Source organism: Ranitomeya imitator, chromosome 4 (assembly GCF_032444005.1).
Source record: "Ranitomeya imitator isolate aRanImi1 chromosome 4, aRanImi1.pri, whole genome shotgun sequence".
In the NCBI taxonomy this organism is placed as follows: Eukaryota; Metazoa; Chordata; class Amphibia; order Anura; family Dendrobatidae; genus Ranitomeya; species Ranitomeya imitator.
In genome coordinates this window covers 509,571,172-509,593,699 of record NC_091285.1, presented here as the reverse complement: position 1 = coordinate 509,593,699, position 22,528 = coordinate 509,571,172, and the positions used below count along the sequence as shown (strand labels likewise).

Below are 22,528 nucleotides of genomic sequence, written 5' to 3'. Positions count from 1 at the left end.
TATGGTCCACCTCATGTTTGCGATGTGATCACGGAACCCACCTACCCAACACAAAGACTGCTCACGGATGACCATAACTTCCATCATTTTCACTGACCCACAGGTTATTACACAAACATGCCTGATTCTTTTGGTAAACACATGGCCAGCAAAAAAAACCAAAAACGAACATGTGAACAGCCCCACAGATTATATTGCGTCCATGTTCTAACCATAAATACATCAATAGAAAAATAGATGCCTGAACCTCAGGAAAAAAGCCTTCATCTCATGCTAGATGTTCAAAGCTAATCTAGATATATGGCATAGTTTGTTCCTGAAAGCTTTTTTTTTTTACCTGGTCATACTTTTAACTATTAAAGACAATAAAAAAGATTGATAAGTTAATACAAAGAAAAGTTAGCTTCTCCTCTGCAGTATACACCCACCTGCTGGCTCCTGGAGAACCAGTTCAGTGCAAAGCAGTAGGAGAACATAAATAGTACAACATGCCAAACTAACGAAAAACACCAGCCATTAGGCTAACAGGATGGGTGCTGTGTCCCCCATTGAGTGGCTCGGAGAAAAAGGATGAGTACACAAAAATCCCTGTTTCTCCTTCGCCTCATTGGGGGACACAGGACCGTGGGATGTCCCAAAGCAGTCCCTGGGTGGGAAAACAACAGAAAACATAAGGCTTCACATAACTGCCTAGATGTGCGCCACCGAAGCCTGCATAATTTTTCTGCCCAGCCCCGCATGAGCCGAAGCTTGGGTATGAACATTATAGTGCTTCGAGAAAGTGCTTCGAGAAAGTATGTAGGCTGGACCAAGTCGCGGCTTTACAGACCTGCTCCGCTGATGCCTGGGGAAAGCACATGAGTAACCCTCTGAATGAACGTCTTCACCTGAGGTTTTGTTGCAGTCCTACGTTGGAATAAGACCGATAAGGCAGATTATCTGGCCCTTGAGCGAGCTGAGCGCCAGGCCTGAGTCCAGACCGGTCTGTAGGAATTCTAAAATGCTGGGAATAGAGAAGACGAGGGGGAAACGTCCATGAGCTTTGCACCAAGCAAAAAATATCTTCCAGGTACGGTGAATAATGCGTACCGGCGCAGGCTTACGAGCACTGATCATTGTGGATGAGACCTGTTGTGAAAAACCAGCCAGGGTCAGAATCCAGGATTCAACAGCCAAGCAGTTAAACACCGGGCCGCTGAGTTCTGATGGTAAATCAGCCCCTGGGAGAGCAGATCTGGATGATCCGGCAGTCGCCAGGGTACGTCAGTGAAGCGGTGCACCAACTCTGTGAACCACGCCCGGCGTGGCCAATCCGGAGCGACCAGGATCACTAGAACCCCTTCCGCCTTGATCTTTCTGATGATTTTCAGAAGAAGCGGCAGCGGGGGAAAAATGTACGGAAGACGGAACTGTTGCCATGAAAGAATCAGAGCATCCATTCCTATGGCTCTTGGATCTCAACTGAGCTATCAACCTGGAGACCTTGGCGTTCAGTCTGGACGCCATCAAATACACATCTGGGGTCCCCGAACCTTCCCTCAACAGATCTGTTGGAAAACATCTAGATGAAGTTCCCACTCCCCCGAAGCGAGACCCTGCCAGACCAGGTATCACCAGCACACATTACACTTCACACTCCGGCCACTAGGGGGAGTAAAAGGTCTTATTTATTAGGCCACTCCTCACACTGGTAAAACTAGGGGTTGGATAGGAAGTTAGTCAGAAGCTGACTGGGTTGGATTCAGGCAACATCCCGTGGCAGGGGGTGTTGCAGGGAGAAGATTCAGGGGGAGTCCCTGACAGGCGTGGAAACCTGACAGGTACCTAGCGACAAGAACAGAACGTTACGGAACCGCGCCTGAACTACCCGCGGCGGTATCCTAAGAAAGACACGAAGCGAAGGATATTGTGGACAGTCAGAAACGAGATCAAGCATAAAGGAGAGCCAGTAGGAGTCGTGCCCGGAGAACGGCAACATCCTACTGAGGCACGTAGCCGGTGCCCGGAACACCGAGGAAGTGACTGACTTTATGCCTTACTTCAAATACCGCAGGACAGTTAATTATAGGTTGGCTGTCTACCTTACATCACCCAAGCAGACATAGGGGGCAACGCGTGGAGAGGGGCGTCTCTAGGGTCCCGGAAGAGCTCCGAGCCTACCCGTCAAACGGGTGCGTCCTAGCCATAACATACTGGGGGACGGAGAACTAGAAAGAACTGGAACGAATTAGAACGAACGAGAATAGAAGTTGTGAGGACTATCTCGAATGCTCAGCAGGGAAGCACTACAACACACAGGCGCTAGTGGTAGACAACGATTTCCACCTGCAAAGGGAACTCTGGATGTGCCTTCGGACCGGCCGGTCTCAGACAGCCCTGTTAACTGTGCTCTGGATTGCGGATCCTGAAGTCTTCAGTAAAGAGGTAAAGAGACTGCAACCCTGTGTCCTCGTTATTGTCTGCACCTCACACCACCATCCACCTTACTGGGAAGCCCTGGGGACATAATTCACCTGTGGGAAGGTATACCATCTAGCTGCCATCACATCACCCCAGTGGACCCCAAGCAGCGTCGGTCACCCTGACCGAACACCACAGGTGGCGTCACAAACCCTTGACAGACTCGTAGCGCCTTTCATTAGGCGCCCCTTAGCAGGGTCACGGACCGGGTCCAGCCACCGTGACATCCCCAGAACTGAGCCAGCAGAGGACCGGTACCGAGTAACCCGCGGCCCTTCGTCTGGGGGTGCTCCAACTGATGTATGCCACAGCCGAGGCGTTGTCCGAATGAATTTGGATGGCGTGACCCGCTAGGTGAATGAAATGACTGGAAGTTTCGATTCCTGAGATGACAAGTGGCCTTGAGCGGTGTGGTGACAAAAAACTGCTTCCCAGCCCAGAAGAATGGCATCGGTAGTCACCACTAGCCATTGAACCGGGAGAAAGGACTTTCCCTGGTTGAGGGAAGAACACAATGTCCACCATCTGATAGTCTGCCTAACCCACAGGGATAGGCGGCACTGGCAGTTTAGGGAGAACGGGTTCCTGTCCCAAGCCTCTAGAAGACCATGCTGTAGGGGACAGAGGTGCATCTGTGCGAAAGGAACCGCTTCCATTGCTGCCACCATTTTGCCCAGTACCCTCATCGCAAAGACGATTGATGGGATGACTGAAAAAGTGGCGGGCTCCTTGATGAAGGGCTAGGACCTTGTCTTGAGGGTGAATCACCAACCCTCAAGAGGCGTCCAGGGTCATGCCTAAAAAGGCTATCTGCGGAGTTGGAACGTGGGGAGACTTGGCTAAGTTTATCAGCCAACCCAGAAGAGAGAGTATTGCAAGTGATACGAACGGACTCCGCGCCAGTCGTGGAAAGATGGACCCCTGACCATGAGGTCATCTAATAGGGTAGTACGACTATGCCACGAGAGTGTAGGATGAACATGACAGCCGCCATGACCTTCGTGAAGTTCCTGGGAATGGTAGCAAGGCCGAAGGGCAAGGCCATGAACTGAAAATGCTGTTCATGAATGGCGAAATGCAGGAACTTTTGGTGGTGGTGGGGGTGAATCGGGATGTGCAGGTAAGCATCTCAAATATCGATGGATGCTAAAAATTCCCCTTTTTCCATTGAGGTGATGACCGAACGCAGAGACTCCAAGCGGAAATGACGGACCTTGACAAACTTGTTTAGAAGTTTGAGGTCTAGTATGTGTCTCACTTTTCCGTCGTTTTTTGGGACAACGAATAGGTTGGAGTAGAATCCCTCGAACCTTTCATTTTCCGGAATTGGGACAATGACGCCAACGCAGCACAAAGTCTATGGCTCGGGAAAGAGCCTATGCCCTTGCACTTGATGCTGGAATTCGGAAAGGAAAGAAACGAACCGGGGGACGTGAATAAAAAACCATCCAGAACACACCAGGTCTCTGACCCATTCGTCGTGAATGTCTGGTGACACAGAAGTAGGCGACCGCCTACCCTGCTGGTGTTGACCGGATAACCCCATGAGTCATTGGGTGGAAAATCTGTGGGACCTAGATCCCTTAGATCCAGACTGTCTGGGTCGGCCCTTCCATCACTGATTGGACCTAAAGGATTCCTGGGGTCCTCAGTGCGAGGAGAGCGTCCTGTTCCTGAAGAGGTAATGGTAGTGGACCAACCCCGATTGGTGCGAAAGGATCTGAAACGGATTTGTTGTCGATGCCGAAAAGGACGCCTAAGCCTCTGCTGGGGAAGAAATTTGCTCTTTCTCCCATAGCATCAGAGATAACTGATGCAGCTTCTCTCCAAACAAACGCCCACTCTGGTAAGGAAGAGCTGTCAGTGGCTTTTGACGCAGAATCCGCCTTCAATTCTCTGAGCCATAAAGATCTTCTGATCATTATGGCATTTGCTGCAGATAAAGCCGCACAGTTGGCTGCATCCAAAGAAGGGTGTACAAAGTAATCTCGTGCCTGAGAAATCTGGCTAGCCAACTGCAATGCCTCCGGGTGAAGATTACTGCTCTGATTGGAATTAGCCAAGGTCTCAGACCAGGAAACCATTGATTTAGCTACCCACGCTGCAGCAAAGGAAGGATACAGAGCCGCTCCTGAGGCCTCAAAGACAGATCGAACCAAATTTTCTATCTGGCAGTCTGTGGGTTTTAAATAGATGATTCGTCTGGCAAGGATAGAAGGGTTTTGGATGCCAGGCGAGGAACTGGCAGGACTACTACAGTGGACTCAGCCCAATCTTTTCTAAGATCAGCTGAGAAAGGGTACTTCGCCTCAAGTGGTTTTTGTCCTGAAAAGCACTTATCCGGTTGCTCCCTGTGCCGATTAACTATATCCCGAAACTCCGGGTGAATGGCGAATGTTCTACAAGGATGCTTCGCTTTTTTGAAGCACACAGCGTAATCCGGCACAGAGCCGGAGTCTTCAACCTTCAGAGTTTGGTTGACTGCCTCAATCAGAGAATCAACAGTCCTTAAAGTCTGGTGAATCTGGATCTAAGGAGACGTCCAATTCATACTCCGAATCGAGCTCGCTATCAACATCTGGAGAGGGAGAAAGAGAAAAGGAGCTCATGGATGCCATGGTACGTGATTATACTACGTATCAGTTTCCTGGCGGCTTGTACGTTTCTAGATTGTGTGTGGCCTTTGCTAGCCGACTGTTCTTATGTAGTGGAGGGTCCCTCTGCGTCAGACTTGCGAACGCCACGGTCCCCAGAAGGAACACTGAAGGATTCAAGTGCTTTGGCCAGAGAAGTCACAGATTGCGACAGAGATGAGACCCATTCAGAGTGAGACTGGGGACATGATGTACTCCTATGTGCCCCCTTAACCCCTCTCTGACCTTAGACGTACTATCCAGTCGAGGTGCCCTGGGCCTATCTGACCCTCGACGGGATAGTACGTCATAGCGATCGGCCGCGCTCACGGGGGGAGCGCGGCCGATCGCGGCCAGGTGTCAGCTGCCTATCGCAGCTGACATCCGGCACAATGTGCCAGGAGCGGTCACGGACCGCCCCCAGCACATTAACCCCCGGCACACCGCGATCAAACATGATCGTGGTGTGCCGGCGGTATAGGAAAGCATCCGCAGGGAGGGGGTCTCCTACCTCCTTCCTCGTAGCAAAAGTGCTGTGCAAACTGTCAGATCACCGATCTGTGATGCCGCGCAAAACAAATTGGAGCTGAAGTAAATTTTTTGTGAAAAAAAGTTAAATGTTCATTTTTATTTAAACATTCCAAAAATTCCTGTGAAACACCTGAAGGGTTAATAAACTTCTTGAATGTGGTTTTGAGCACCTTGAGGGGTGCAGTTTTTAGAATGGTGTCACACTTGCGTATTTTCTATCATATAGACCCCTCAAAATGACTTCAAATGAGATGTGGTCCCTAAAAAAAAAAAATGGTGTTGTAAAAATGAGAAATTGCTGGTCAACTTTTAACCCTTATAACTCCCTAACAAAAAAAAATTTTGGTTACAAAATTGTGCTGATGTAAAGTAGACATGTGGGAAATGTTACTTATTAAGTATTTTGTGTGACATATCTCTGTGATTTAATTGCATAAAAATTCAAAGTTGGAAAATTGCGAAATTTTCAAAATTTTCACAAAATTTCCATTTTTTTCACAAATAAACGCAGGTATTATCAAACAAATTTTACCACTATCATGAAGTACAATATGTCACGAGAAAACAATGTCAGAATCACCAGGATCCGTTGAAGCGTTCCAGAGTTATAACCTCATAAAGGGACAGTGGTCAGAATTGTAAAAATTGGCCTGGTCATTGACGTGCAAACCACCCTTGGGGGTAAAGGGGTTAATCAGGGTTCTCACAGAGGATAAGATACTGAAAGGGAGAGAGAGCTAATGGCAGCGCTCCTAACCCAGGTGCTGTGTCCCAGCCACGAGAATCACACTCCAAGTCGCTATCCGAGCAAGCAGGAGGCTTCCTGAGCATCCAGAGGCCCTGTCAGCTTGCGACAGGGTGTACAGAAGATGGCCGACGAGATTTAATGGGCAACTCTTCTTCAGAACGAGAAGCGCCAGTAAAGTGGGTGGAGCCGCCAGATCATGTCATAGTGGGGGCGGACAAGGCCAAAGCTGGGAACTAAATTTTTTATCAAGGCCCAAAAAACAGACCCCCCAGAAAAGTCTGCTGCCTGTGCCCAGACTGCTCAGAGCCTCCCCCTTCTCTGTGCTTACCAGGAGAGGCTGGTGATGTCCATCGGATGATGCTGCAGGTACCTTCGCTGTAGTGCTTGTGCAGCTGCTGTCGCTGGTGATTTTTTTTGGGACGGTGCAGGGATAAGGTTAAAACCCCTCAATCCACTCTCCCTTTCATAGTGGAGATGGAGAGGAACCGTCTGCCTCCTTGCTTCATCCCCTAAACAGTGGTGGAGCAGTGGGGGCTGCACAGACGCCAAAACGGAGGGAGCCGCTGTGCATCCAAGGCTTTAATCCTGGTGGACAGGGCTGGTTGTCCGGCATTAGGCCTGGCTGCAGAAAAGGATACATGGTGGCGACACTCCATGTGCTTGTCTGTTGATGGTGCGGGCAAATCGGTGTCCTTTAAAAGGGACCCGTCGCCCCTAAAAATCAGCCCAGGCGAGGATACATGGAGGCGACACTCCACATGCTCGCCTGTTGTTGGTTCGGGAGATCGGAGCCTTGAAAGGATCTGTCTCCCCCTTCGTCCAGGTAAAAAAAACAGGATTTTTGGTTGCTTACCGTAAAATCTGTTTCTTGAAGCCTCCATTGGGGGACACAGGAACCATGGGTGTATGCTGCTGCCACTAGGAGGCTGACACTATGCAAATAAAAAAGTTAGCTCCTCCTCTGCAGTGTACACCCCACCGACTGGCATTATACTCTTCAGTTAGTGAGAAAGCAGTAGGAGATAATGAAACAAGGTTGAAAACCATAACCACAAACTTGAGAACTGTAACGTGAGAACAGTCATAGAACAGATAACAACAGAAAACATTGGGAGGGAGCTGTGTCCCCCAATGGAGGCTTCAAGAAACAGATTTTACGGTAAGCAACCAAAAATCCTGTTTTCTTTATCGCCTCTCATTGGGGGACACAGGAACCATGGGACGTCCCAAAGCAGTCCCAAGGGCGGGAAAACAGACTTCCATCAGGTCAGAGGACTCACCACTGCCGCCTGCAGGATCCTTCTGCCTAGGCTGGCGTCCGCCGATGCGTAGGTATGGACCTTGTAAAATTTGGCGAACGTGTGGATGGAAGACCAAGTTGCCGCTTTGCAAAGCTGTAGGGCGGAAGCCCTGTGGTGCACCGCCCAGGAGGCGCCGACTGCCCGGGTAGAGTGAGCCTTAATCCCAGGAGGGGGCACTCTGTTCTTGACCCGGTAAGCCTCCAAAATTGCCGTTCTGATCCAGCGAGCAATAGTCGCTTTAGAAGCCGGCTGGCCTCTGCGCGTGCCATCAGGAATGACGAAAAATGAATCCTTCTTCCGGAAAGAGGATGTTCTATCCAGATAAATCCTCACTGCCCTGACTAGGTCCAGCTTGTTCAACGATCGCTCCAGAGGATGAGTCGGAGCTGGACAAAAGGAAGGTAGAACGATGTCCTCGTTGAGGTGGAAGGTGGAAACCACCTTAGGAAGAAAAGAAGGTGGAGGTCGGAAGACCACCTTGTCCTGGTGAATGACCAAAAACGGAGGGCGGCAAGACAGTGCCGCCAGCTCGGAAACGCGGCGAATAGACGTGATGGCCACAAGAAAGGCCACCTTCCAAGATAAAACTGATAGAGGAATCTCCCTAAGAGGTTCAAAGGGAGAAACCTTCAAAACGTCCAGTACCAGGTTTAGGTCCCATGCCTCCACAGGGGCCCTGTACGGCGGGACGGCGTGTGCTACCCCCTGAAAGAAGGTCTTAATCTGTGGCCGAGAGGCCAAGGTCTTCTGAAAGAGGATGGAAAGCGCAGAGACCTGACCCTTCAGGGAACTAAGAGCCAGGCCCGAATCCAGTCCTGCCTGAAGGAAGGCCAAAAGAGAAGGCAGGGAAAAAACCATAGGCGGCACGCGGTTGGACTCGCACCAACGGAAGTAGGCCTTCCAGGTGCGGTAGTAGATCCTGGAAGACGAAGGCTTCCGAGCCTGAATCATGGTGTGAATCACCCGGTCCGAAAGGCCGGACGCTCTTAGAACCGCGGTCTCAACAGCCACGCCGTTAAACTGAGCGACCGAGAATTCGGGTGGCAGATCGGACCCTGGGACAGCAGATCGGGCCTGTCTGGAAGGCACCAGGGAGCGTCCGCGAGAAGGTTGACGAGCTCCGCGAACCAAGCTCTCCTGGGCCAATCCGGGGCGATCAGGATGACCGGCACCCCTTCCGCTTTGATCTTCTTCAACAGTTTGGGAAGTAATGGAAGGGGTGGGAACAGATAGGGCATCTCGAACTGTGACCAAGGAATGGCCAGAGCATCGACGCCCACTGCGAGAGGATCGCGTGACCTGGAGACGAATTGTGGAACCTTCCTGTTGATCCGAGACGCCGTGAGATCCACATCCGGAGTTCCCCATCGAAGACAAATCTGATGGAAGACCTCCGGATGCAGGGACCATTCCCCTGCCGCGAGACCCTCGCGGCTGAGGAAGTCGGCGGCCCAGTTTTCTACGCCGGGGATATGCACCGCGGATATCACCGGAACCGTTGCCTCTGCCCAAAGGAGGATCTTGGACACCTCGGCAAGGGCCAAGGAGCTCCGAGTCCCCCCCTGATGGTTGACATATGCCACAGCCGTGGCATTGTCCGTCTGGATCCGGACTGGAAGGCCCCTGAGAATCCTTTCCCAATGGCGGAGGGACAGAAAGATGGCCCGAATTTCGAGGACGTTGATCGGCAGCGCGGACTCCTGCAGCGACCAACGGCCCTGAACCGTCAGGTGGCGAAAAACCGCACCCCAGCCGATCAGGCTGGCATCCGTTGTCACCACCTGCCAGTGAACCGGAAGGAAGGACCTGCCCTGGGAGATGAGAGGAGACGTCAGCCACCAGTTGAGAGACCGCTTGACCCGAAAGGAGAGTCTGATCGGCCGATCCAGGGAGAAGACCGACCTGTCCCACTGAGACAGAATGGCTTGCTGAAGGGGTCGAGAATGGAATTGGGCGAAGGGAATCGCTTCCAAGGTAGCTACCATCCTCCCCAGAACCTTCATGGCCGATCGGAGGGAGGGAGGCCGAGGACCCTGGAGCAAGAGAATGTCCCGACAAAGGGCGGATCTCTTGTCCTTGGGAAGGAAGACTCTGGACTGACGAGTGTCGAAGAGCATGCCCAGAAAGATGATGCGCTGAGAAGGAATAAGGCAGGACTTCTTCCGGTTGACCAGCCATCCGAAACGGGATAAGGTGTCGAGAACAATGGACAAGCTTTCGTGGGCCTGAGCAAAGGACGGAGCCTTGATGAGGATGTCGTCGAGGTATGGAAACAGAACCAAGCCTCTGACTCTCAAAATGGCCATCAGCGCCGCCATGATTTTCGTGAACACCCTTGGCGCGGTTGCGAGACCGAACGGCAGGGCGACGAACTGAAAATGATCTTGTTGCACTGCGAAGCGCAGGAAACGGTGATGTCCGGGAAATATTGGAACATGTAGGTAGGCGTCCTGGATATCTATAGAGCATAGAAATTCCTGAGCCTCCATGGAAGCAATTACTGAACGAAGGGATTCCATCCTGAAGTGTCTCAGGCGAACCCTCCTGTTCAACAATTTGAGGTCCAGAATGGGACGAACCTTGCCGTCTTTTTTCGGTACCACAAAGAGGTTCGAGTAGAAACCCGTGTACCGTTCCTTTTCTGGGACGGGAACGATTACCCCGGATTTGAGCAGAGAAGCGATGGCTGCGAAGAAGCCCGGAACCAAAGCGGGATCTTTTGGAGGACGAGATTGGAAGAAACGATCTCTGGGTCGGGAGGCGAACTCTATTTTGTATCCTGAAGACACAACTTCCCTGACCCATGCATCCTCTACTGCGGAAATCCAGACGTCCCTGAAACGGAGAAGACGGCCCCCCAACCTGGGAGTTGGGCTGGAGTCTTGCCGAGAGTCATGCGGAAGTGGATCTTCCAGTCCTGGGCCTGGACGATCTACCCTGGGAATAGCGAGGACGCCAGGACGGAGTGGGCCTGAAGGACACCGCCTTCTTCTCTTGACGTGCCTGTGGCCTCTGTTGCTGCTGGGAAAAGGAGTCTGACGCAGCGAAGCGACGAAAAGGCCGGAACGAGCGAAACTGCCGTCTAGGAGGAGGGCGACGAGGTTTAGCCTGGGGGAGAAGGGAACTTGTGCCCCCAGTGGCGTCCTTAATGATCTGGTCCAGCTGGGAACCAAAGAGACGAGAGCCCTGGAAGGGCAGACTAGTGAGGGACTTTTTGGAGGACAAGTCCGCCTGCCAGGCCTTGAGCCAAACGGTCCGGCGGATGGCAACGGCATTGCTGGAAGCCTGAGCCGCACAAGACGCGACATCCAGGGAGGCGGAAACCAGGTATTCACCAGCGTGGGAAATCTGGTTGGCAAGTTCCGCTAATTGCGCGGGAGGAGCCCCGTCCAGGATACCTCGCCGTAGATCCTTGGCCCATTTTGAGATGGATTTTGAAGCCCAAGTGGAAGCAAAGGCTGGGCATAACGCTGCTGAAGCCGCTTCAAAGGCAGATTTCGCGAAGGATTCTATAACTCTGTCGTTAGAATCCTTCAGAGACGCTCCACCGGACAGTGGAAGTACCGTGTTGGTGGACAGCCTGGACACAGGGGGATCCACCGAGGGAGAGACCGTCCAATTGGCGGTAAGATCTGGTGAAAAAGGATATAACACCCCCAGGCGTTTTCCCCTCTGAAAACGTCTGGTCGGATTCTCTCTCTCTCTGGCCAGGATTTCCTCGAATTCAGGATGAGGAGCAAAAAATTTTGAAGGTGGTTTGGCCCGTCTAAACGAAACCGCCTGATCTGCGGGTTCCGTAGAGGGATCCTTAATGCCACATGTTTGGTTTATAGCCCGAATGAGGTTCTGGACCGACTCACTCATGGTGGCGATTTGGCTAGGATCCAGCTCCGAAATCTCCTCTGAGGGCGCATCAGATAAGGCCTCGCCTGACTCAGGGGAGGAGGAACGGTGCGACACCAACCGCGGGGGAGGACCGGGCGGCGAGATGGAACGCGAAGAGGACTCAGACCGACGTTCCTGTCTGGACCTTTTGTAGCTTGGCAAGGAGGTCTCGGGTGGCGGTTCCTGCGACCCGCTGGCCACGGCAGGGGTCTGCAGGGGTAACCGATCCAGCGCGGACACCAAGGTTTGAGATACCCGTGTTAAATCGGCCACCGATTGTGACAGAGAGGCGGCCCAGCCTGGGATGGGGGGATCACTCTCGGGCGGAACAGTCGGGGGGTCCTGGGCGGTGGGAACAATCGGGTTGCTGCAGGACTGACACAGCGGAGAGGACTGACCTGAGGGAAGTTTGCTGTTACAGGACGAACATGCAAAGTACGTGACTAGGGCAGAAGATGAAGAGGTAGGGGGGCGAGCGCGGCCCCCTTTAGAAGACATTTTGAGAGATCCCTGAAGATGCCAGTGGGTTAGGGGACAGTGGGGCAGAGAAGGGTGTCAGTCTGCAGTGCAGCTACTCACGGACCCGGTCCTGGAAAATGTCCCACTTGTCAGCTGAGAACTCCTGTCCTGAGGGGCCGTATTCTGTGCAGATCGCTGAGCTCACAGGAAAAAACACGTGCGGGGCTGAGCTGGTGCTGCTGCTGCTGCGGAGTGCACGCCAGAAGAGTGACTCATTCCCTGGAGGAAGTGGGAGGAACCAGCCACGGAGGCGCCGGTGGGCAGGACAAAAATGTGTCGGGCGGGAAAAAAGCCCGCCCGCAGACCGGAAGAGAGGGAGCGCGCAAACCGGAAGTAGGCCCCGGGAAAAGCCGGGGCCTATAATAGAAGCCGGTGCCCGCTGCGAACCCCCGCGGCGCAAACGCTGCCCGGCAGAGCGGCGCGGCAGCCGCCGCATGAAGAGAGCGCTGCAGCCGGTTAAGAGTCGCCGGAGTAGGCCCCGGAAAAACCGGGGCCTAAATTAGGAGCCGGTGACCGCTGAGAAGAACCCCCGCGGCGCAGACGCTGCCCGGCAGAGCGGCGTGGCAGCCGCCGCATGAAAGAGTGCTGCCGCCGGAGAAGAGTCGCCGGAGTAGGCCCCGGAAAAGCCGGGGCCTAAATTGGGAGCCAGTGACCGCCGGAAGCAACGGTGCTGGCTGTGGAGGTGAGCGACGCCTGTGAGGCCGCTGTATATAACGCTGAGGAGGGTAGGAGGTACGCAAGTAGGCCCCGGGGCCTAAATTAGGAGCCAGGGACCGCAAGCAGGCCCCGGGGCGCTGGAGGAACGCGGTGGGGCATGGAAAAGTTACCTCGCCACGTCAGAAAGAGCCACCGCGCAGGGAACAGAGAAAGCGCTGCGTCCTGGGAACCCCTTTAGAATACTCACCTAGTAAAATCCCACGTCGTCTGCTACTAACCTTGAGAAGGTATCAGACGTCCATAGGAGCTGCTGATGGACGTCCTCGTCTCCTCCGACCGACAGGCTCTGGTGGGCGAGTGGGTGGGGGACGGAGCCAGGACCGGACTTCTGAGCACGCTTGTGTGCTAGGATCTTGGTCCTGGTGAGGGATCTGTGAGGATACGGGGTGGCAGTACACACCGTACTCATAGTCCGAATTGTGGGACTACAGGTGTGACTGTTCACCCTGTATCCCTCCGGAAAACCTGAAAAGAAAACGCATATTGAGGTAGATAAGGGTCTAATGAAAGACCCATGTCCACCTCCTACTGACACTAAGCTAAACTGAAGAGTATAATGCCAGTCGGTGGGGTGTACACTGCAGAGGAGGAGCTAACTTTTTTATTTGCATAGTGTCAGCCTCCTAGTGGCAGCAGCATACACCCATGGTTCCTGTGTCCCCCAATGAGAGGCGATAAAGAAAAAATCTTAAAAATTAAAAATGAAAAGTTAATATAAAAAGTTTTTGGTCTGAATAGGAGACCCGTGTGCCTCCTACAGGCACTAAGCAAGAACTGGTTCTCTAAGAGCCAGCAGGAGGGTGTATACTGCAGAGGAGGAGCTAATTTTCTTTGTATTAACTTTGTGTCAGCAGCATACACCCACGGTCTGTGTCCCCCAATGAGGCAAAGGAGAAATATGTTTGAGTCACCGCAGCTGCTAGATAGCTGCAACACATGCAGAAATTACCTGCATGTGTTGCGGCTGTCGAACAGCAACAAGACATGCAGCCGCAGGGACTCGAACAGATTTTTGTAGCACGCTAAAGTCCCCCGGTTAGCACACGAGCATGCTCAGAAAACACCTTATCCCAGCACGTTCGCTCATCACTAATCAGTAACAATAAGAATGCAATGCTTTGTGTGCACTGCAAAAGGAAGTCATTTACAAGACTGATTCTTTTTGCACTTTTGTTGTCACTGCCCTCTCGTGGCAGAATTCTGTTACATCTCACCTTTTGGAGGAACAGGGGTGAAGGGAATACTCTGGGCCAGTCGCATCAGGTTGTTTCGTTCAACAGCTGCACAAGAAGAAGACATGACTTAAGAAATCAAACGTCTACATCACAGATACATTGCTCTCCTATATAGACCGGAAACTGACCTGAGTAGCAATAATTGATGTCCACTATTGGTTTGAAAGGCGAGCCAATACCTATAAGGACAAAATGTATATTTTCATCACATAGTATTATATCATCTGAATGTATCCATGCATGCTTTATAAAGAGACACTCACCATTCAAAGCATCTTCTGCTGAAGGCCTGTGAAGAGAAGACCTCAATATAACAAGGTGGAGATCAATGTAAACAAAAAAAAAACAACAACAACTTTGGACAATAAAAAAACAGAACAATTATGCCGCACTTGAAAGAAATCTCCATAGGAAGCAAGGCTCATTAACCCCGTCCAGAGTTGTCAATTTACTAATTATTTTGTGCTTTTATCTTTTCCTCACTTTCTTACAAGAACCATAAGGTCTTTATTATAATATCACAATAACCGTACGAGGACTAGCAGAGTTGTAGTATTGAGTGACACCACTTATTTTACGAAAAAATGGGGAAAAAATGCACGTGCAATTGAATCTGGGCAGCATGGTGGCTCAATGGTTGGCAAATCCCACCAAGGACAACATCTGCAAGGAGTTTGTATGTTCTCCCTGTGTTTGCATTTCCTCCGGTTACCTTCCACATTCCAAATATATACTGATAGGAAATGTAGATTGTGAGCCCCAATGGGGACAGTGATGATCATGTCTGTAAAGCGCTGTGGAGTTAATGGCAATATACATATGTTTATTTTAAGTAAAAAATTTTGGGAAAAAACAACACAACTTCCCCAATGTTTGAGGTTTGTTTAGTAAAAATGACTTACCAAAATGCCAAACTTGAAAATTGTATTTATAATTCTTAAATGTTATACGTTTGCAAAGAAAAAACATAAATTTGTATGTGAGACTAGATGTGAATATTTTTCTGCTTAATGATGACATAAGTATTCTAGGAGTGATACCTTTATTGGCTAACCAGAAAATAATATGTTTGCAAGCTTTCAGAGCACAGAGGCTCCTTCTTCAGGCAAGATTACAAATAGATTAATAAGAAACAAGCACATTTAAAGAATAGTACAGGAGGACATTTGTTAGGGGGTGGGAAGTGTGCTGAGGCCAAGGTAATCAAATTAGGCATTTTCTTACAAATGGAGAGGCAGTGGGAACAATGTTCTTAGTTATCTGTAGTCCATCTGGTGGAGGTGTGAATTGTATCCATGTAGTGACTCATAAATCCAGGTGTTAAATTGAGTTCTGGTGTCAACGAATTAAACATCCTCATTAGTTTGTATTCCCAAATTTTTCTTTCCCTGTGGTCCTTAAAATTACCTTTTAATATTAAGACTTTTAAGTCTGTCATACTGTGTTCAGGTCCAGAGAAATGTTTTCCCACAGGTGTGTCCACTTCATTCCTGATTGTGTGTCTGTGTAGTAAACGTACCTTCACACATAACGATTTCGTTAACGATATCGTTGCAACGCCACACTTTTTGTGACGAAGCAACGATCCCACTAACGATCTCGTTATGTGTGACAGCGACCAACGATTAGGCCCCTGCTGGGAGATCGTTGGTCGTTGGGGAATGATCAGGACCTTTTTTTGGTCGCTGATCACCCGCTGTCATCGCTGGATCGGCATGTGTGACGCCGATCCAGCGATGTGTTCACTTGTAACCAGGGTAAATATCGGGTTACTAAGTGCAGGGCCGCGCTTAGTAACCCGATATTTACCCTGGTTACCATTGTAAAAGTAAAAAAAAAAAAAACACTACATACTCACATTCCGATGTCTGTCACGTCCCCCGGCGTCAGCTTCCCTGCACTGACTGTCAGCGCCGGCCGGCTGTAAAGCAGAGCACAGCGGCGACGTCACCGCTGTGCTCTGCTTTACGGCCGGCGCTGACACAGTCAGTGCGGGAAGCTGACGCCGGGGGACGTGACAGACATCGGAATGTGAGTATGTAGTGTTTTATTTTTTACTTTTACAATGGTAACCAGGGTAAATATCGGGTCACTAAGCGCGGCCCTGCACTTAGTAACCCGATGTTTACCCTGGTTACCCGGGGACTTCGGCATCGTTGAAGACAGTTTCAACGATGCCGAAGTTGTTCCCCTGATCGTTGGTCGCTGGAGAGAGCTGTCTGTGTGACAGCTCCCCTGCGACCACACAACGACTTACCAACAATCACGGCCAGGTCGTATCACTGGTCGTGATCGTTGGTAAGTCGTTTAGTGTAACGGTACCTTAAGAAAATGCCTAATTTGATTACCTTGGCTTATCTATGGACTCATCACACTTCCCACCTCCTAACAAATGTCCTGCTGTACTGTTCTTTAAATGTGCTTGTTTCTTAAGGTACCGTCACATTAAGCGACGCTGCAGCGATACCGACAACGATCCGGATCGCTGCAGCGTCGCTGTTTGGTCGCTGGAGAGCTGTCACACAGACAGCTCTCCAGCGACCAACGATCCCGAGGTCCTCGGTAACCAGGGTAAACATCGGGTTACTAAGCGCAGGGCCGCGCTTAGTAACCCGATGTTTACCCTGGTTACCATCCTAAAAGTAAAAAAACAAACGCTACATACTTACCTACCTCTGTCTGTCCTCGGCGCTCTGCTTCTCTGGTCTGGCTGTGAGCGCCGGGCAGCAGGAAAGCAGAGCGGTGACGTCACCGCTCTGCTTTCCGGCCGCTGTGCTCACAGCCAGACCAGAGAAGCAGAGCGCCGAGGACAGACAGCGGTATGTAGTGGTTGTTTTTTTTACTTTAACGATAGTAACCAGGGTAAACATCGGGTTACTAAGCGCGGCCCTGCGCTTAGTAACCCGATGTTTACCCTGGTTACCAGCGAAGACATCGCTGAATCGGTGTCACACACGCCGATTCAGCGATGTCTACGGGGAGTCCAGCGACGAAATAAAGTTCTGGACTTTCTTCCCCGACCAGCGACAGCACAGCAGGGGCCTGATCGCTGCTGCCTGTCACACTGGACGATATCGCTAGCGAGGACGCTGCAACGTCACGGATCGCTAGCGATATCGTCTAGTGTGACGGTACCTTTATTAATCCATTTGTGCTCTGAAAGCTTGCAAACATTATTTTCTGGTTAGCCAATAAAGGTATCACTCCTAGAATGCTTCTGTCATCATTGGGCAGAAAAATATTCACATCTATTTTTCTGGCTAACACGGTACCACAATACAATTTGTTATTGTACATTATGTGAGACTAGTAACTTATTTTTCCATCAAAGGAGCTGTGCGGAGACTGACATTTTTCTGGCTACCATTTTGTGGTCGATCCAATGTTTTGATCGCTTATTATTGTAGGTTTTGGTGGAGGTAAATTGACTGAAAAAATTTAAGTCTGTAGTTTACATTATTTTTTTACCCTTTATGGCTTTAACCACACAAGTTAGGCTACGTTCAGACTAGCGTTGTGCGCCGCTGCGTCGGCGACGCAACGCACGCAAAAACGCAGCAAAACGCACGCAAAAATGCTGCGTTTTGCAACGCGTGCGTCGTTTTTTGCCGAAAATCAGACGCAAGAAAAATGCAACTTGTTGCGTTTTCTTGGTCCGACGCTTGCGGCAAAAAAGACGCATGCGTCGCAAAACGCAACAAACAAACAACGCATGCGTCCCCCATGTTAAACATAGGGGCGCATGACGCGTGCGTCGCCGCTGCGTCGCCCGACGCTAACCCGACGCACACTAGCACAACGCTAGTCTGAACGTAGCCTTAAATATATATTTTCACAGATCTGACTTTGGATGCAGAATAGCAAATATTTATATTTTTATTTTAGTTTTAATGGGTGAAAAGAGTGGAATGATTCCATTTTGTTTACATTGTTAAAAACTCTTTTCAAACACATTTTTTTTTTGTCTCGAGGGAAATTAATCTGTCGATATATTGTAATACTGTAGTAATGCAGTGTACGGCACAAGCCCAGCCATAGGCTGGTCTTCACTGGATTATGGTGATGGCAGGCATGGGGGTCTTCAGCATGCCCCCTTGACTGCAATGGCAACCAGTAAGAGAAGGAAGGGCAATGGGTGGCTGAAAAAGCTCTTTCAATGCAGCTCAGGCCAGTGCTGCTAAAGCGAGGTGATGGCTGTGTAACACAACCAGCATCTGCCAGGTATCATGCAGGCTCAGCTTCTGAGCCCGCGTCATATACTGGCAACTAACATTGGACATACAAGTACTTCCAATGTTGGAAGAGGGTAATTAAAAGGTGACTTATCGAGATAAGGAAACAGGTGTCTGGAGAAGAAAGCCTTACTTTGGTTTGCTTGCAGAAGATGAATGAGTTTGCAACCAATCCTGTAAAACATAGTAACATAGTAACATAGTTAGTAAGGCCGAAAAAAGACATTAGTCCATCCAGTTCAGCCTATATTCCATCATAATAAATACCCAGATCTACGTCCTTCTACAGAACCTAATAATTGTATGATACAATATTGTTCTGCTCCAGGAAGACATCCAGGCCTCTCTTGAACCCCTCAACTGAGTTCGCCATCACCACCTCCTCAGGCAAGCAATTCCAGATTCTCACTGCCCTAACAGTAAAGAATCCTCTTCTATGTTGGTGGAAAAACCTTCTCTCCTCCAGACGCAAAGAATGCCCCCTTGTGCCCGTCACCTTCCTTGGTATAAACAGATCCCCAGCGAGATATTTGTATTGTCCCCTTATATACTTATATATATAATAAAAGAATTTAAAAAAAAATACATAGAGACTTACAATGTGGCAAAAGAATAAATAATGCACATTTCTTTTAAAACATGATACAGACGCTCTGCTTTGTTTTAGAGCAGTAGCAGAAAATAGTGGCCTCGCTCCCTGCAGGCACTTAAAAAAAAAAAGTGGCTTGTGCCTTATCCATTTTAACTTGCTGACCAGAGTGGCTTCAATACATGTGATGAGCGAATATACTCGTTACTCGAGATTTCTCGAGCACGCTCGGGTGTCCGCCGAGTATTTTTTAGTGCTCGTAGATTTAGTTTTCATCACCGCAGCTGAATCATTTATAACTGTTAGCCATCATAAGTACATGTGGGGGTTGCCTGGTTGCTAGGGAATCCCCACATGTTATCAAGCTGTCTAGTAGCTGTAAATCATTCATCGTTAATGAACTGCTGAATAGTGACCGTTCCTCTCCAGTGAAATAAAGTCTTGCAGATGTCTGCGGAGGTTTCTGAGCAATCGCTTGGTGCAGTTACCACTCTGCTGAAACACGGAAGGATGAATAATAATAAAAAAAAAAAAAGGAGTATTCAGCACAAAAAAAAAGAAAGTTCCAGGTTCCGGTAAAAAAAAAAGTTACAACTTTATTTGATCATTAAAAATCCATTTAAAAAGTTTATGAAATAGGGATACAGGAAGCAAAGACAATGCGCTTCATTCTGTCAACGCCGGATAGCGTTCGAATCAGGATGCCTTTGTGCTCCCTTTTATTTTTTTTATTTTTGGTTTTTCGCATCTATCAATAGTTAATCAGAACATGGTTCCCTGTATTCTGGACTTTACATATTTACTATGAGCTGGCCTTTCCCACTTTTCTTATATTTGCTTCTCTTAAAAAGGAGTATTCCTCAGATACAATTAAAGGCACAATCTGATGACCCCATAATGTGCTAGCTTCATGGCTCCACAATTTATAAAAGATTGGTCAGCTACTCTGAGAAGTAGAGTACAGATGGGATTCTAGCTTTATACTAGCCAATATTACAAGATGGCCAAATACAGTGGACTCTTCATTATCAGTCCACTAAGGGGGTGGGGGGGGGGGGGGGGGGGCACTTCCGCACCGCTCCTGGCTATGACCTACAAGCGACATACATGTATAAATAGCATCTTGCCAAATATCACCACGAGCGGACCACAAGGAGCAGAGTCGTAGCCAAGAGTTCACTGAATCAGTCATTGGTTTTCATTTTATAGCCAATAGGAGCGTAGACCTGTATCTATAATACATCGCCCTATATAGCTCAGTGTATTCAGCTGCCAGGCTTATTTGGTTGTGTACTGTACTAATTCTCATGAATGGTTTTCCATATTGGTGCACTACAGACCTAACACTGTGAAACTGAGCAAAGCAGACAAAACTAAAAAGGCACAGGGACAACAAAAAGGTTCAACAGAAGCAGGGAACGCCGATGCTGTGGCAAACATGACCTTTTCTCACACTGCTCATATAACGCACTGCCCTTGATTCGGATTATGTAAGGCAACTTTCAAAGATCCTGCTTTACTTGTTAAATACAACCCACACATTCATTCAAGACCATGGCAGAGATTAGGGAACATACCCCCGCACAACACCATATTAAAAAATAAAAGGAAAAGTACAAACCCCCAAAAAGGTTTCTTTGGACTCCTCTACGCTTGTCTCCTCAGTTAGCGATGCTCGCCGGCTACTTACATGCACTAAACAAAAAGGAAGAACTTTGTTGAAAGCTTCTTCATGGGAAAAAAATACAATCATAAATAAGCAGGTAGGAGAAGTGTTCTTCAGCGTTTTATGTGTGGCTTATTACACCTTCCATTCCTTATGAGACAAACAAAACAGCCAAGCATCAATGTGAACTTCATCCACCTCCTTTACTGTGATCATCAATGTTTGCCTTCTTTGTTGGTCTATGGTCAGACAGTTAATTAAATACTAGGTCATTGAAAACTTTAAAGGGAACCTGGTACCACATCATTTACATAAGGAAATAGCGGTGTGGCTGTATAAATGCATGCCCCACAAATAAAAATGTGTACTTTTTTTTGTGGGGTCCACTATCTTAAGTAAAAAAAATACACATGCCATATACAAATCAAGCTGAACGTGTGCTGGGCATGAGGAATTATGCTTGGAAGAACAGGCCCGCAAACACAGGCCCCCGCAAAACACAGGCCCCCCGCAAATCACAGGCCCCCCCGCAAATCACAGGCCCAGACTGATTTGCATATGGTGTTTCTTATTACGGACACATTGGACAGCCACAGAAAAGGTATCATTTTTACTTGGGTGACAGGCACAGCCACACCACTTCATTCCATATCCAAGAATGTGCCGACAGCTTCCCCAAATAAGTGACTATTATAAATGAAAGCCTTGATCTTAAGATACAGACATGACTCACATTGATCTAGCCTCAAAGATTGGGAGATTTTGCTGAGTTCTGTAAATCCTGAGCAGGATTTCACTTGCTTCAAGCTGCAAGGAGGATACGATTCAATCTATAAAGAAAAGGAAAATGGATCATTAAAGACTTGGTTAGATAATTTACTAAAAATGGTCATACAGATTAGACAACCTGGCAAACAGATACACCTCCAGAGCCAGCCATAAAACAGCACACTCTGCTATGTCGTCCTCAGTTTTGGCCAGGGGAAAATGTGTTCATTGATCGGCACACAGCATTTGTGTCTATTCTCTATAATTCCAGCTACAAATGAAGAAAAGCTTAAAGAGGTTGTCCACTACTTTTACACTGATGACCTATCCGTTGGATAGGTCATAAATGTCTTATTGGCTAGGGTCCGACACTCTGCACCCCACCGATCAGCTGTTCAGCATCAGCGGGTGCTAGTCAGAAGTGCTCACTTGCGGAGCTGGCCACCTACTGATAGTGGTCACTGCAGGGTACTGCACATCCGCCTCCTATTGCATTGAATAGGAGGTGGATGTCCAGCATTCTGCATCGGGCCACTACCAGCAGACTGCCAGCTCCGCAAGTGAGCACTTCCGGCCAGCACACGCTGACACATAACAGCTGATCAGCAGGAGTTCCGGGTGTCAGACCCTGGCTGATCAGACATTGATTACCTATCCAAAGGATAGGTCATCAGTGTAAAAGTAGTGGACAGCCTCTTTAAACTACTATCATCTCAAAAACATATACTAGAGCATAGACATGTGTGACCCCCAACAGTTCTCTGCTACAAATCATTAATGATAATTAATGGATGTTAATGAAGGAAGTGGAAGCGGCGCACGGAGGCCCTGAGTGATGGCTGGGAGGCGCTCATGTCAGGGGGGTAAATACCTGCCCCCTGACAAACTACAGGTAGGAAAGGCAAATTCTAAAAACGAATAGTTCAGCGTTGGCAGGGACCATAACTAAAAGAGCCACCTTGACAGAATGCAGCATTAGTGCTGCACAAGGTGGCTTTTTTAGTTAAAAACGCCTGGGGAGGGGGTGACAGGTTCCCTTTAAGCCAAGCTGTGGTCAGGCAATGTTTTTCCAGGTTTATTCCCAGAAAAGGCCTAAATGCATGACAGATGCAGGCTTTCCTCAGAAAGGCTCCTTCCAGAAGTGTATCCATTCACTCCCCACTCCTAACCCCTTTCCCAGTAACAGACTGCACCACGTGACCCCACGCCCAACAGATCTATCTTGGAAAAAGGCCACAAGGGGC

General features: G+C 49.2%; 1 protein-coding gene across 2 annotated transcripts in view; it reads right to left on the bottom strand.

Annotated features, from left to right (window-relative positions):
* Positions 1–22,528, bottom strand: part of TRPM7 (transient receptor potential cation channel subfamily M member 7) — a 208,753-nt gene that overhangs the window by 31,591 nt on the left and 154,634 nt on the right. For both annotated transcript variants that reach the window (XM_069766069.1, XM_069766068.1), the window contains 6 exons: positions 21,250–21,346; positions 20,472–20,545; positions 18,395–18,435; positions 14,293–14,318; positions 14,158–14,208; positions 14,009–14,074 (listed from right to left, as the gene is read on the bottom strand). In XM_069766069.1, coding sequence (XP_069622170.1) covers positions 14,009–14,074; positions 14,158–14,208; positions 14,293–14,318; positions 18,395–18,435; positions 20,472–20,545; positions 21,250–21,346 — 355 coding nt within the window. The remainder of the gene's footprint in view (positions 1–14,008; positions 14,075–14,157; positions 14,209–14,292; positions 14,319–18,394; positions 18,436–20,471; positions 20,546–21,249; positions 21,347–22,528) is intronic.